Source organism: Balearica regulorum, chromosome 3, assembly GCF_011004875.1.
Source record: "Balearica regulorum gibbericeps isolate bBalReg1 chromosome 3, bBalReg1.pri, whole genome shotgun sequence".
NCBI classification, from domain to species: domain Eukaryota; kingdom Metazoa; phylum Chordata; class Aves; order Gruiformes; family Gruidae; genus Balearica; species Balearica regulorum.
Genome location: NC_046186.1, coordinates 108,752,055 through 108,768,169, shown reverse-complemented (window position 1 = coordinate 108,768,169; position 16,115 = coordinate 108,752,055). Strand labels below are relative to the sequence as shown.

At 41.2% G+C, this 16,115-nt stretch overlaps 1 protein-coding gene across 1 annotated transcript in view; it reads right to left on the bottom strand.

Annotated features, from left to right (window-relative positions):
- The window catches only part of ALK (ALK receptor tyrosine kinase), a 321,448-nt gene that overhangs the window by 59,216 nt on the left and 246,117 nt on the right, over positions 1-16,115 (bottom strand). The window contains exons 7-9 of the mRNA XM_075749445.1: positions 13,423-13,554; positions 11,808-11,908; positions 1,611-1,780 (exon numbers count right to left, since the gene is read on the bottom strand). Of these exons, the coding sequence (XP_075605560.1) occupies positions 1,611-1,780; positions 11,808-11,908; positions 13,423-13,554 (403 nt within the window). The remainder of the gene's footprint in view (positions 1-1,610; positions 1,781-11,807; positions 11,909-13,422; positions 13,555-16,115) is intronic.

Here is a 16,115-nt window from a genome sequence, read left to right as displayed (position 1 = left end):
CTAATTTCTACATCAGTCCAGATTTCCTAAGAAACAGGTTTTAAGATGGTGAGAAAGAATGCCTGCAGTATTTCCAAGCCTCACAGAAGAGTTCATCCTTCCCAGAAAGGACTGGTTTCAACTAAATCAAATCTTAGGAAAAAAAAAAAAAATCATTAAAATAGGGCACTTTCTGTGAAAAAATAAGGACAAAACTCTTCAAGAGACACCAAAACTTCAAAGTTTTCCTTGCTTATGTCTTAACCTCCAACAAACTCCCTTCCCTCAGTGAACCCAGCTGTCTTTCTTTGTAAGTAATGGGGAAGTAAGGGTGTCAGCACTTTATGCATAATAGTCAGCACCATGTATCAGTTGGATCTGTAATTCCACACGAACCACTGCTAGCCTGGCTCCTACAATCAAAGTATTCTCTGCCTGACTGTGCAACCAGAGAGAATTTAAAGGAAAGCAATAGTATCAGAGTACAGAATAATTCAGGTACAAAACATTCCCCTGGCAACATCAGAAAATAAATCACATGAATAATAATGGCAAAATATACCATTCTTCAAAGGAAACACAGCTGAAGGGAATGAAGCAACCAGGTATTTTTACAAACGGTGCTTCAGCAGTGACTGCACAATAAGCCTAATGCTGATATTTTTTAAATCTTTGACGCACACATATTAATTATACATTCAGGACCAAAGCGTTGGCAGTGTCCTTGTATTTGCAGCCTACATGCATCCCCAAGAGCCAGTAAGATAAAAGACATATTCATACAATGTTTGTTCAAACTTCTAATCCCTTAATGAAATCCATTACTTCTAGGGCACAGATTTCAAAAAAGACAAAGGACACCAGTGCTCATGACACAGATTGTAGATGCATTTAACAGCCTAAGGGCCAGGGCAGCAGGAGGTGAAGTATGTCTGTGTCTTCTCTATAAACAGCGTAAGCCAGAGCACACACAAAAAGTAAACAATGAACAACAGAGTATTCCCTTAAAGCTGACTTGTAAGAAACAGCTAAAACAACACTCTTTAAATAAGCATATGCTACCAGATTAAGCATATGCTACCAGATAAACCTTTTATGCTTAAAGCCAGAATACAGTCATAACTGAGACAGCCCTTTATTAAGCTGAGCCTCCTGCTACAGCTAACACAAAGGTGTTCAGATGCATCCTTGTCTGATTTTCAGCAGGTTCTTCTCCCATCTCTTTCATCCTCAAATCTAGACACATTGAACACTGAGCACTTTGATACCCAGAGGAAAAAAAAAAAGTCAACTACGAAGCTCACATCCAACTCTAGCAAACCACATAAGAGAATCAAACATGCCACATGAAACAGTATGTGAGGAGAATGACTATTTCCAGTCAATGAAATGGAGACACAGAAGTTTAAACATGTTGCTGTAGACTACCCAGTGACTCAGACTGTGAACCAAGACCACCATTCAAGAGTTCTAAAATTGTGTGCTTTGCTCTAACAGAAGATACCTCCAGGGACAAAGCACTTCTTCCTGTGGGAACTACTTCCAGGAGCAATGCTGGCCACTTTCATTGCCAGGTGGCTAGAGATGAAATGACTGATCACCATGAAGGAGAATGATGAGGAGACTCATACCTATCCAGTATATCTGGGAGAGGTAATACCATCCACTGCCATATCCCCAAACCTTCGCTGTTATCTGAATGCCAGAATGGCCGGCTCTGTTCCTTTCCTGTCTTGTTCTCGACCAGCACCAGGGATATATTTCCCAGCAAGAAACCATGGATGAGCCATGACATTTGTAGCTAGAAGAAAGAGAACATACAAGATTAAACATCACAAACATTATCCAAAAGTTAACAAAATTCCCAGCTCTTCCTATTTATTGGTTTTCTAATCACCACAAAGTCAATTCTCCCTCCCTTACGCTCACGTAATCCCTTTAGAGAACTCCACAGATGTGGAAGCCTGTAATATTCAATATATGGTATTTAATATTGTAACTACTAGCCTTTCTTTTTGGTAAAGTTGAGTCCAAAACATCTCTGTTTTAGCTTTCACATATGTGTCTGTAATTTTAAAGGGATAAACTAATACCTCTTTTATCTGCAGTACAAAGATCACACTCCCTTAAGATACCACCTAAGAGATTCAAGTTAAGACTAAAAACTTCTTCAGCAATAAACTTTTATATTCTGGCAGCAGAAAAAACACAGGGAGAATAGCTGCAATAAGCAGGCATCACTAGTAATCACATCCTCATCCCCCAGATACTCTTTTCAAAAACCAGTTTTTCCTTACCTCTTTCCAAGTTTGTACAGACTTTCCAGTTAAAGTTCAGTAATAATTAGGGTTTTTATTAATTAAAATACCTTAGGGAACCGGTTTTCTAACATTTCTGGTATGTTTAATGTAATTGAGTCCATTTCTATGCATTTATCCCCATATGTAAAATTATTTCATGTAGTTTTCTCATTTTATGACTTTCCCTCACTGCATGAAAAGAAAAACCAATCCCTTCTACATCAGGCTAGTCTCAGAATCCATATTATATGAATATAGTCTTCTAATTTTCTTGGGAAGAAAATTTCTTTGTTGATAAAGAGTATAAGTAAAATACACGTATATATTACATGCAGGAGCTGGGTCTCATCTCAATAACCAAGAGAGGTGAGAATGCTGAAGGAACAAGTTTATTAAATCTACATTAACGATGGATTTTTGGACACAAGAATGCTAGGTTCGGCACAGTACCTAGCATCCACACATGTTAAAAAATAGCCCTCTGGTTTTTAACACTTCAAAGCCAACACCTACATCAGGAGGCTAGGAATTAACACAGGAATACTTGATAACATTACTTGCTTGCTTTGATAGCACAGAATATTCATACCCATTTCTCAGCATAAAACACAACTGCTAGATTTTGCTTGCTGTTCCTATCTTACGGTATAAGTCTGTCCTGGCAGACAAGTCAGACTTAGGAGTTGGAAGAACAGAAGTGTTGCTATTATTCCTAGCTTACGCTCACAATTTTGGGGTGGGTGAAACAAAATTCTGGGTACCCATTACATTAATGATCACTACTGAGTTTAGGTAAACAGTGCAGTTCACCTGCCTGTCTCCAAAGTTACAAAATCAGCAGTGACTTTGACTACATTGCAAAACTGTGACAGAGACCAAAAATCTAGATGTGGTTCTTCTCTCTCTACAGTCCAAAACTCACTGCACTTGCCTGGAATTACTCCTGGGTCCGTTGAACTGCTTGTGTGTATGACACAAGCATTGATGAAGTATACGAACTGATACAGAAGTATCAGTCTGTGAATCCATCTTACTACCTCATTTTGACCACAGATGTTCAAGACTGTTGCACAGATATTCAGCAGTTCAGCAAATCATCGCTGGGGCCTACCAGACCACAAGTTGGGGACAAGCCACTGCTCAAGTCAGCCTCTCAGCTCACTCTCACCCCAAGTTTGGGAGAGGACTCAGAGTCCTATGTCTGCTTCCCTAACATCAGATAGTGGAAACCATAGGGTGAATTGTGAGGACTGCCACCTCGCAGACACCAGAGAGAAAAAGCAGAGTTGAGCAGGACTGTAAAGAATGGCTTCAGATACGACACAAAGGGATGGCTAGTGAGGCAGCTGAGGGAGGGCTGAGTTCATAATCACAAGTTCACTAGAACCAACACTGGTAGAAGAGACTGCTGACAAAGGTTTATGGTGTAGGAGGCTGATGCGTTCAACCTTGATATCCTGCATGGCTACTCCTAACTCTTAGTGCATACCTGGTTATAATGTCAGGTGACAATCAAGATTAAATAACCTGTTGGGCATTTTGTACTTTCAAGTGCCTATGAAGTGAGACTACTAAAATTATAGTGAAGATTGCTCTCCATTAAATATCATTAGAATACCTTTCAGGTCCACTTAAGTAATTTCCCTTGAGAAAACTGATCAGGACTAAACTTTTTTATTTTTATTTAAAATAACTTTGTAATGCCAGTGGACATTTAAAGCACTCAACCTATAGCAGGGAAAGCAACTCCTCTGAGTCCATATGTGAAGCACTTTTAGGACCCCCAATGCCAACTGTACTGTAATGCACTGTCTGAAATTTCTAATGCAGGTAAGTTGGAGCAACTTCACTGTGCCATTTTGACAGTTCAAAATTTGAGATGTAAAGCCCTGAAGCTCCTGAAGCAGGAGCTTTCAGACCTCTGTCTCTTCTGGAGACCTGCCAGACAGTAAGAGGCAACATCTACATGGTCAGAAGTGAGAAAAGAACGAGCCTTTGATAGTTATTAACCTAACACTAGAGCAAAAGCTGAAGCGATTGATGAATTGGAATGGATGCCTTTGCACACATGTCAGCTGTTTGAAGGAAAGACGTAGTTGGCATTAGATGTGGGAGATCAGCTTGTTGGCAAAGTGCAATATGCAGACTGTAATGAACTGGCTCTGAGTGAACTGACTGGCACTGTGTCCAAATGGGCATTTTTGGCTGTGATTTCCATGGTTTCTAAGCTTCACAGCAGGGCAGTCCAGGTCTTTTCACACCTGCTGAAGTGAACCATAGAAATGATGAGCTGGATGCCACAGTAAAGACTTGCGAATGGAGCTGGCATTCATTCTACAGAATATGGCATCAATGATGGCAGATGGTACTACATACACGATGCCTCCTGTAAGTAGTGCAGTGGCACATTTGGAAAAATCTGAATCTGGGCTGTTGGTGGCATACCCCTAACATTATATATCAAACATTTCCCTCTGCGTTAAACCAGCAGCAAAATATTCAGAAGCCAGAAACATCACTGAGAAATTAATTAAGCATTGCAGGTAGACATTGGCTCAACGGCACCTTGCTTTCCAGCTTTAGAACCCACCATAGCTGATGATTAAGCTGTTCATATGCAAACCCAGTGACTCAGTAAATGAACCACTCTAAACTGATTTGGGGAAAATTCAAAGGAGAAAGTGCCCACCATAAACACACAGCATATTGAGGCAAAACTTGGGTCAGATGGTCACATGCACTGTACTGCAAACACCAGCTGGAAAGATGCCTTTTGAGAATCCCCTTAGCCTCTGAGTTTGTGGAATATCTGAACTGATAAACAGGAGACTCAATTCATCCAAGAAAACAAAAAACCTAATCCTTATCAATGTCAACAGGGCTTGGCAGGTTTAACAGAGAGGTGAAGAAAAACAAGGAGGGTAGATTTTCTAGCACAAGCTGCATAATTTCAAGAGCACCTGAGAACTGAGACTTGCATTTTACTTCCTTATGCACAAAAGAAATAAAATACTGAGAACCTTCTGGGTTAAGTTTGGGCCTGTTTACACCTGTGAGCCTACTTTAATGGCTAGAAACATTCCAGGATGAACTAGTGCTTAGACGTCTGACTGAGGACCAATGACACACACTCACAGCAGCATAAATAAAACACTCCTCAGCAGCACTCCAGAGAGTCGCTGTTTCTTTTTCCTCCCTTTCTGAGTGGCAATACCCCTGACTATTAGCATTATGGTCCTATCTGGCAGGAAAAGCTAGTTGTCCATCTTTAGCACATGTAACCAAAGAAAGAGGAAAAGATGAACATACTTCCAACAAGGCTTGGAGTAAGGTATTTTCAAGAAGATGGAGAAGAGCCAAGAGGCATCCTTCTCCCAAGGAACTGCAGTAGTTGGATTCCACTGGTGGCTACCTTGGTACCCACACCCCAACTCTGCACCATGTGCTTACATCTTGTGAGAAAGCACTTTACTTAGTTCTCATGCCCCCAATCTTTGCCCTCTACCTATAATACTTGCTCAAAGGAATTGCTCAGAATTTTCCTGACCAGGAACTGTGGATTCTTGAAATACAGACATCTATTTTTCTGAAAAACATAACTCTTGTCTGGCGTCTTCTTCACTACACAGGAAACAGTAGAAGTTGTTTTCAGATGTGAATGCACTGACCCAGTAAATGTAAGTCAGGCATTAAAGAAGCTTGGAAACCACCTCGTCGTTGAATAGAAACTGAAGCTGCAAATTGGAACACAATTTACACAGAATTAGACAATAGCTGCAGACACCTTTGCCAAGTCTCACTAGGTTTTGCACATGAATACGAACTATGTTTGAGGCATGAAGCTTCTCACATTGGCAATACTGTTTTTTCTTACTAGAAATGAGGAATGGTTGCACACAACAGTGCGAGAAAAGACATCTATTAGAACTGCTCAGCAATTTAGACTTGGACTCTTATGAATAAGAAAGATGACCAAAAGGTTTTGTTCCTGTTTTTTGGCCAGATCAACAACTGTGTACAATCAGTCTCTCCTGTGGTCTGCTGACACTTCTGCTTTTGCTTAGGACTCAGATGTGCTAGCAAAAATTTTACATAAATGATAAAATGATAATTAACTGATCTGATCATGTAGCTTTAAAATACCTAGGCAGGCAGGAGAAGCCCATATGTTATATGAACAGATTCTCACATTATTTATTCTCACATTATTTCCTTCTTATGTGTACTTTTATAAAATCAAGAACCTCATAAAAGCACCTTCATTTCAGGAAACAAACATAAAAATAAAGAGGACAACAGAAGAGAAATAAAGAAAAAGAGTTCATAATTTTGCCGCCAGGCTGCTGTGGAGTGACCAGGCCTTCAAGAAATTTCAGATATTTTAGATCGTCCAATCCAATGACACTGAAGCCAGGTGGCAAAAGAAAGCAAGAAAAGACAGATAACAGTGAATAAGCTGTAGAGATTTTAAAAACAACACTTTAAAATATAAAAAGGATGCTAACAACATTCTGCAAAATAAAGCACATGAAAGGCTGTGCTAGAGGCGTATCAGTGCTGCATTTTTCATGCTCATAAATGTTCTGAGTCAATGTTATTACTATGTACCCTTCTAAGTTATTTAAAGCTCAAGGAATAGAGGAGAAAGAGACACACACTCTGCAGGTGTCAGCATGGGGCTCAGAATGTACTCAAGGAATGATTTATATTATTGATTTACATGCTTTAAAAAAAACCCACAACACTTTTGCATAGAAAAGAGAACTGAATTAATAACAACAGAGGATGAAAACATCCTTATTTCTATAAACCTGAATGAGAGGGTAAACTTCAACTATGCTGTTTTACATCAACACGTATTTATTTTCTAGAGAGAGCATGTTTACATTCAAAAAGTAATTTCAGGTTTAAAAGAAGTCTGGCTTAGTTTAGTACTTACTTACATAACATAATGGTGGCTTTCAAGAAATAGCTAGCTGAAATGTCAAAATAGCATCAGAAAAAGATTTTCATTATTTTAAATATGGCCAAAAGCACAAAGCTCTTTTACTATCGCAGGAATCTGTCTTCAGTGTTTTTCAGCACAACTATACCCTTTCAAATGTTTGACCCAGGATCTAACAGAAAAATGAAATAATCTGGTTCCCAATCACAATGTAGTCCCTCTTGCAAAGAGTCACCTTCTTTTCTGGAGATGCATGCAATAACATTTAAGGCTAATTTCAAGTTCATCACCACCCATGCAACACCACCTCTGTTGTTATTCTCCTTCTCTATTACAGCCTATGCCAAAACCGCATGCACAGCATTTACTTCTCAGATACGGCACTAAGGTCTATCACAAATTCCCTGTGTTGAGCAAAGCATGGCCCTTCTAAAAATCAGTCTCTGTTCATGGTTCTGCAGTGACTTTCAAACAGAACTAATAGTCACAATCCACCACAAAACAAAATCTTGCAGGATAGGTATACCTACTACTGCCCAGGCAGGTACACACTGTACCAAGCCCTCATGGAATGCAGTAGTCCTGGACCTGGTCTTACATCTTTTTATGACAGAAGCGCAAACACTTTGGGAAGATACAGGTATGACTTTATGATCTACAGGCACCACAGTATTCTTCAAAGCCTGAGGATGCAGATGGCAGGGAGCATCTCTGAAAAATGGAATGAAAAGCAAGTCAACACATGTGAGACTGCACTTGTTCAGCAACACTGCTGGGACTGACGGAGATGGGACTGCCTCGTTATCCAGATGTGGGGGAGCAGAACTGAGTCTCCAGCTTCCACATGAAGGTGAGTGCTCCCTGGACATCTGCAACACTCTTGTGTCAGCTCTCTGACGTCTTTCGAAGTACTGAGAAGTAGGTGCCCATTATAGTCTGGAAACTGTGCACACCTAGAGGCTATCAACTGTGGCAAAGCAATTTAGTTTTGCCATGGGTGGTACCTGAGATGACAGCACTTCCTTTGGACTTTAATTGCAATGTGGTTTCCCAGATTCCCACACAGCAGTACTGCTACTGATGACATGCATATGGATTTCTTCTTCAAAATGAGGAAATGTCTAACCACCCCATGAACCTCTTTACTCTGTTGGCCTTCTGCAGGCCAACTGATTCCCACTCAGAGGGGAATCAGTGTGAAAAGAAGGGGCAAATAATCCTGTGCTCTATTGCTCAAGCTCTATAAATTATGCCTTTAAATCAGGTCACTGTTTGGACTAATTCTTTGTACTTTATGTGCATTCCTATGCTCAACTACACATGCTTTGTTTCCAATGAACTTTTACATGTGGGTTAAATGATTTTCACTCTTGATTACTGGCCTCTGTTTGGTTCCTTAAGCACTTCCCGAGCTTTTTTTTGCTTCTCTCTTTTCTGGCTACTTCAGGGTAATGGAGCATCTCTTCATGGACTATGCGTACCACTTGCTGCATTCCCCCAAGATTTAGAAGAAGTGCCACAGCTTCCCTTTACCACACCAATTGGGTTTTAAATGCACAGTTAATGAGGTCAATAGGCAGAGGACTCTACCAAATGTGCAACATGAAAAAGATAACAAAGACTGTCTCGACTGCAAACAAAAGATTCTTTGAAGCCAGGATACTCTAGCCAAGATTTAATAAAACAACAAAAAGAAAGAGAAAAACTAACTGAACCAAGAACAAAGGGCAGCATCACAAACTAACCACTCTGACCTGCCAAAAGCACTGAAGAACAAAGAAAATGAAAATATAAAGCCGCTCAAAACAAACAGGAGCAAAGTGCAATACAAAGCTATACACAAAGTGCAAGGCACATTAGGGACAATCCCAAACGCATGGGAAAGAACAAGCTGTGTTTATTACTGTATCCCCTGCATGCTTTTTTACCTTCTTCTCATCTTTTGATGCATGTGGGGCAGTACAGAGTAGGTCAGGCTGATTTTTTCCTTTCTGAGTGAATGAGGAGCCTACCACAGGACATGGGAAACGCTAGAGGAGCGCAGCCTCAAAGCAGCCCAGCACACTCCTGGTGACTGACCTCAAGTTTGGGAGAGAACAAAGATGGAGGGTCACGCTTGTCCTGCACTTAGCAGCAACACGTATGCCAAAGATCACCCAGGCTCTGTAGTCTCCAAGTGCTAGTGTCAGCACTACTGCAAACAGCTGCCCACAACCCCAGCAGGGAAGGTATTTGGACCAGGCCACCTCACAAGTCTCCAGAGTGTTGGCAGTCATTTTGTCAGACTGTTCAGTTATCTCTGTTGCTACTCTACCACAGTGGAAGATTAAACAGCCAGGCTGAGGGACCCCCAGGAGTTTAGCTGAGCTGAGCATGTTGATATTGGGGTAGACATGGCATACAAGGAGGAGGAAGGATGACAAAGCTTAAGGACAGCCCTCATCATGAATATATATTGGCGCAGGACATGAATCTGAGCCAAATCTCTCTGGGGTACTGGAACCAGCTGTCAGAACAAGCCACTCTGTAAGTGAACACACAAGGAGAGCATGCAGATATCTAAAGGATCATGTGAGCTGGATCAAATACAAGAGGGAGGGCAGGTTTATGGCTTGCTCTGACTGTGGAAGAATAAATGGGCCTAATTTGCACACACTTGCTGATATCTCTTTGCCACATGAATCAGGAGCGAGTTTTGTCAGTGGGATTTCAGTTGCCAGAGAATCTGTCCTGGTTGTGACATGCCAGGTGGAGCTGTCAGCAGTGACAGGTAGAAGAAAACTCATCTTTTAGTGCCTGAACTTGAGCCAGTTAAATCAAGACGTGATTGAGGGTGAATAAATACAGGACAGCATTATGGTATTTTCACAACCTCTTTTCTGACTATAATTTCACTATAAGGAAGTTTGTTGGCACCTATTGGAGGAATAAGTGCGTAGGGGGGGAACATCTCCTTTCTCCTCTTGTGTTGTGCTGAAAAGTGGAATTAAATTATTCTGCTCACAGACAGATTGTTCCAGTAAAATAGAATTTGAAGCCACCAGGGGCTCATTGAGAAGAGAAGCTTTTACACTATATGAAAAGGCAAGAGACAAAACCCTTGCCAAACTCCTTCACTCTTTATTACCGACAGCTGCAATGCTGGATGCGTCCGGATGCCTTTTAAGTGCCAAGGGGAGTGACGGAGGTGGGATGGCATGTGAGCAGATGAAATACATGGCAGCCTCTCCCCTGATGGCAAGTTTAATTATTTGCACTGTTGTATACACAAGAAAAAAATATACACATATTGGGAAATCATTCACTCTGATTCCTGTGTCAGGTGTATTATGAAAAACACTCGCTCTTGCTGGTCCATGGCAGAACAAGGTCTTAAAATATTCAGAACCTGCATATGCCTTTGTCACAGAAGGGAGGAAAAACAAGGTAGAATGTATTTCCTAAAGAAGGAGGACATGAATATATCAAGAGAGCAAAACCAGATGCACTTTTTGCTATATGAACTGAAATACCCAACAGAAGTGAACCAAACCAAACTTTAAGACAAAGAAACACCATCTTCTATGTACTTTCATTCCAGAGAACTTTCTAACACATGCCTTCTTGTCCCTTCTGCATTTTAAGATCAGTGGAACGAGGAAAATCTGGTTCTTTTGTCTGTTCAGTGCTCAACCAACAAACACCAAACTGTGCTTTGTTAGGATCAATTATCCCAAATCCTTCTGCTCCAGGAACCAGGAGCTTGTGTGACATCTCAGGGTGACCGTTCAAGATATGAAATGCTCCAAGTCACTAGCCATGGTTCAAAGTCCTAAGTCATTAATAAATCCTATCAGTGGTAATATAATCTGTGACGCTATAGACTAAATTAAAAAGATGCAGACAGGTCATCTTTCTGTAATCTGCAGTTTAAGGGTTAAGTTCTACTGACTCAGAAATTACAACGATTTGTGCAGGGTTGGCAAGCCTTGATATATTTACTTATGTCTTATGACTGTCAACAGCTTTTCTGCTTGAATAAGAACCCAGTTCCATTCCACATGAATTTATCTCTGCTGCTACTAACTTCAGCACAGCTATGAACAAGGCCTACATGAGGATTGGTAGGTTTGAGGTGCAGCATGATGAAGACCTGCCAGCTCAAATCCCAGCTGTGCTAGAGAAAGCATGCACTGTATTTTCTGAGCAGCTCAGGGGCAGTTCTGAAGCCTATTCTTTCTCAGATCTTGCAAATACAGGGTTTGTTCACACAGTAAACTTCCTCCTCTTTGCATTTATGTAATGCTGGCTGCCCCACCCTTACAGCACACACACCTAAATCATGAAGATTATAATACATCATATGAGGCCATACAATGAGGACAAGATATGCTAAGCTTTTCAGAGCACAGTTTGTGGCATTTCAAGCAGATAATCACATCCTTCCCCTGCACACAGGGGCATTAAACAAGTACATTTTATAGATAAGCCAACAGAGAAAGTCGTTTCTGTGCTACTGACCTAGTGCCTATATTTGAAAACCAGAGTCAGACACACAAAAAAGCTCTGTAAATTGCAAAAGAAAAGAGAACATTAGGACTTGCCTTGCAGGGGGAGTTCCTCAAAGGAGCTGGAAATGCAGTGCTGGTCATGACAGCGTTTGCTACTGCTGGTGCTTTGCTGGTGTTAAGAAGGAGTGCACAACCTGGATAAAAGAGCAGGAAGAAGGTCAAACTGCAAACCACCTTCTGGTTTCAGGGTTTGTGAAACCTCCCCAGAACCTACGTTAGCTGGCTCCCACTACAGGAGAATGCCAGAGAGCAGAAGGCTTTTTCAATTTATTAAGGATGCAGCTTCACCCAACACAGAAAACACATTTAGGAAGTCTGTCTAACTTCCCCCTACAGCTATCTTCTGTTCCTCCATGACTTCAGATTCATTCTCCTTGCAAGGCTGAATAACAAAATGTATCTTTTATGAACAAAAAGTACCTTGGAAGAGAATATTTATCTTGTCTAATCCCAAAACAAAATACAACCATGGCAAAATACCACCAGAGTAGTATTAATGCAGCTGGAGGCCTCTCTGCTCCTTTAATCATTTGTTGTAACAAGTGGAACAAGGGCAGTATAACACCAGGAGTTTTCCTTGGCAGCTCTGCGTGAAAAGGTGTGTATTTGCACTACTTCAGCTCCGCCCTCCAGTTCAGGAAGGTACCACTACTTAGAGCCCAGTTATTTGGGCTTTCATTGAAATTGCCGCTATGGCATAGACAAATCATGAATCAGCAGCCCTTTATTGCCAGCCCCCCATAGTACCCTCTTTCTAGCTCTTTGCCTTAATGTTTACCTATGCTTCCATCACTCTGTGGTCTGTAATGCTATGGGCTGAGCCATCAGATGGCATAAATGCACTGTAGCCTATACCAGTATAAGTAGAGTATAAGCCTCTACCACAAAAGTAGAGAATCTTACTCTTCACGTTTAAATCTGGATCTAACTTTCTAAAGCAAGGTTGGGATTATACACCATTAACTCTGCTGTTATTATTGTATCCTTTTAGATGCTCTGTGCCTCAGCTATAAATGCCTCCAATGATTTATATAATTGCATCAGGAAAAAGCTTATCTTGGCAGGTGGCCGATTTCCCAAAACTCAACCAGCAGTTCAATGGTTCAAAAACTCAACCAGTTCAATGCCCAAGGTATAAACCTTCAATGGTTTGTACGAGAAGGATTAGACACGAAGTACTGGGATTGGGCTAGAGGAACCAAGTATACAGTAATTATATATAGAAGTGGAACTCAAGGGACAACAGAGCAAAGAGAAGAAAAGTAAGGAAATGAGAAGGGGAAAAAAGAAGCAGAACAGAGAAACAGAGGAAATAAATAAGAAAATCAGAAAGAAAAAAATCAGATCAGTGTGGAGGAAGGTCATGCAGATGAATACTTGGTGTGAAGTTGTTTAGAAAGGGTCAAGATTAGTATCTGGTGTCAGTTGTGGAGACGTGAAGTACCAGTGTATATCCTCAAGACAGGAAGTGATTTTTTTTTTTCTCTCAAAGCACTTAGAGCAGAAAGAGAGCTTTTTTTCACTTGAGGCTGAATATGTAAGAACACAGGAAAATGTGCCTTGTGTTTTATTCCCCCATCCCACCATTTGTGTATCTTTTTTGCTCTCTGCTGTTCATTCTCTGCACTTACTATTTACTCTCACGCACCTTCTACTAAAGGAAAACGGCTGTGCTCTGGGCTTCCAATCCGCCATGGAGAAGGATGGGATGCAGAGGAGCCCTGCATCCAGCCACAGTCCCCTTCTTCAAATGAACAGTAAAAGCCAGAGGGAAGCTTTTCTGCAAGAGGGAAAGACACACAGACATACAGCAGAACCCAGGTGAGCTGAGGAGACTCCTGGGCACACAGAGAAGCTGCAGTGACTATTCTGACCCCATTTGCCCATGGCATGAAGGCACCCCCACAGCTACTCAGTCCTTTCATGTGGAGTCATGCACATGCCTAACCGTGGGGAGGGTGGTGGCAAGGGAAACAACACCCAGACTGTGACCAAGTGACTCCCCCCACACTTTGGCAAACCCAAGTGAGAGGACACATCTCAACGTACATTATGGGGACTCCTAAATACCTGGCCTCTACAGCTCCGCAGGTATAAACCCACTCAAGGTTATATCTTGGAGATGGCTTTCTTAACCACTGCTCCTGCAGCCCCACAGAAGGAAATCTTGGAGAGGGATAAGTTCCTAACATGACTTCCCTCCCTTACAGTCTAGGTCTCTAGTGAACCCAGCTCAGCAACACGATCTCGTCTTTGTGCCTCACCTTTTGCACCTGTGAATCTGGTGAGATGAATGGATGAAAAGAGGATAGTTTATTTTAAACCATACTTTCAGGCTTTGAAGCCCACTCATTCTGTCACTAGCTTAGGATTTCAGGCAAGTTTCCAGCTTCAAACAATAAAAATACACTAGCTTTTTGCCTTTAAATCAACCAGTTTTAAAGTAATAGTCATTTCATTCAAAGCAGAAAGTAACTTCATGCCTTCCATCGCCTTCTCTACCTACATTGCACATTCTTCTTACAAAAGGTGCAAGTCCTGCTCCTTTTGCCCTGAGCCACACACTTATATTGCCATACGTCAACATTCTCTACTTGGCCATGAATCACCGATTTCCTTCAAACTCATGAAATATCTTTCCCATCATCCTCAATAAACCCTCACTGCCTCCTCCCTAATTTCTACTGTTGTGTAGTTCTACCTTTGCATTTCTCTTCTTCAACGTGAGGCCAGATTCTGTATTTATTAAGTAACCTTGGCAGAAATTGGACCTTGTAAAATGCCATGCAAAAACACTACCACTATAACACAATTTTCACCTCTAGTGCATCACTAATGATCCTCAAAACAGATTCTACACCCAGGGTGCAGCTGACAACTCTGCCAGGTACCAGAAGGCTTCCCAGTAACAAACAGGTACAAACTGGGGTTTATGGGGAAAAAGGTAGAGCACAAAGGCAGCCTGGGTGAAAAAGGTGCCCTTTTAATATAGAGTTACTTTAGGCATTAAAGATGCCAGAAGAGAAGTAAAGACCGACCAGTCAATTTACCCTGCTATACGGACTAACCAGTCCTTGGGGCTGGCAGTACAAAGCCCCTGAACACACTTGCTCAGCGGGGGTGGTCCTTCTTCCAATAACCTAGAAAAGCTGCTGTGAACAGATGTAGCCATAAAAGGAATGATGGTATTCCTGACTTCTGTTTTTACACCATTGTGTAGTCAAATCTGTACTAAAAACCAGTTTAGCCCATGTTTGTTTTCCCCTTCTCTGTTTCTTTAAATTTCCCCTAAAACTAGCTTTGGTTTTTCGTTGTGTTTTTTTTTAATTTTATTTTTTGAAAGAAAGGAAAACGATACGAGAAATCTGCTTAAAACTGCAAAATAAAAACTAAATTCCATGTGCAAACACATTATAAATCCTGATATCTAGGAATTTAGTTTTTCCTTTCAACTGCTTGTTAAAATCAAAGTAAAAATTTCTTCATTTACAAACTGCAGGATAGACTACAAACTCCTAAAGCAAGAAAATCTGCTGGTCAGGTGATACTGGCAATTTCAATAGCTTCTCTATGAGAAGAGGAGGCTCCTGAACTCATATTTTGTTGTGATTATTAAAAATTTTCCCCTCCCCAATCTTCTATCTATAAAGTGGCCGTCAGACACCAAGGCACCAGTATTCAAACTCCAGATCATTCAAAATGTTTAAGTATCGGCAGGCTCCCCTGGCTGAGACTGCAGGTCAATTAAATACCTGCTTGCAGGGCCTCAGCTTTGATTCACACACCTCAAAAGGCAATTCATTGTCAGCGGCATATGCATCTGCTCCTTGGTCTACCCTGGGAAAACAGCTGGGGAATACCAGAACTGCAGCATCTAGACCAGAAATATGTGATTTTTCTAGGAGCCTGAATCACAGCTCATTTCACAGAGGAAACTGAAACAAATCTTATGTCTGTGGCTTTTTAGCAGGGCCAAATTTGAACCTGGAACCTGACATGGAGGTGAGAGCCTGAGAGCCATGTTCTACTGTTGTTTTCTGCAAGCACCCAAAGCTTTTATGACAAGATCAAAACCTGTACTGGAGTTAAGGCTTTTTCAAGTTTTTCTTTTTAAAAATCTCCAAATTCATTCAGCCTGGTCTTTAAACGTGGAGCTATCAAGCAGAGAGTTGCTTCCTTGTGTTTTACCCCTCTACAGAACTTGATTATATTTCATTGCACAGCCCGAGGCTGGGATCCAAAGAAAATGACAAATTATAATGTGCTCTGAATTCCTACTGAAACAGCTTGGCTCAGTGTCCATGGCCATGAATTCATTTCACAGCCATACACTATCTAGGA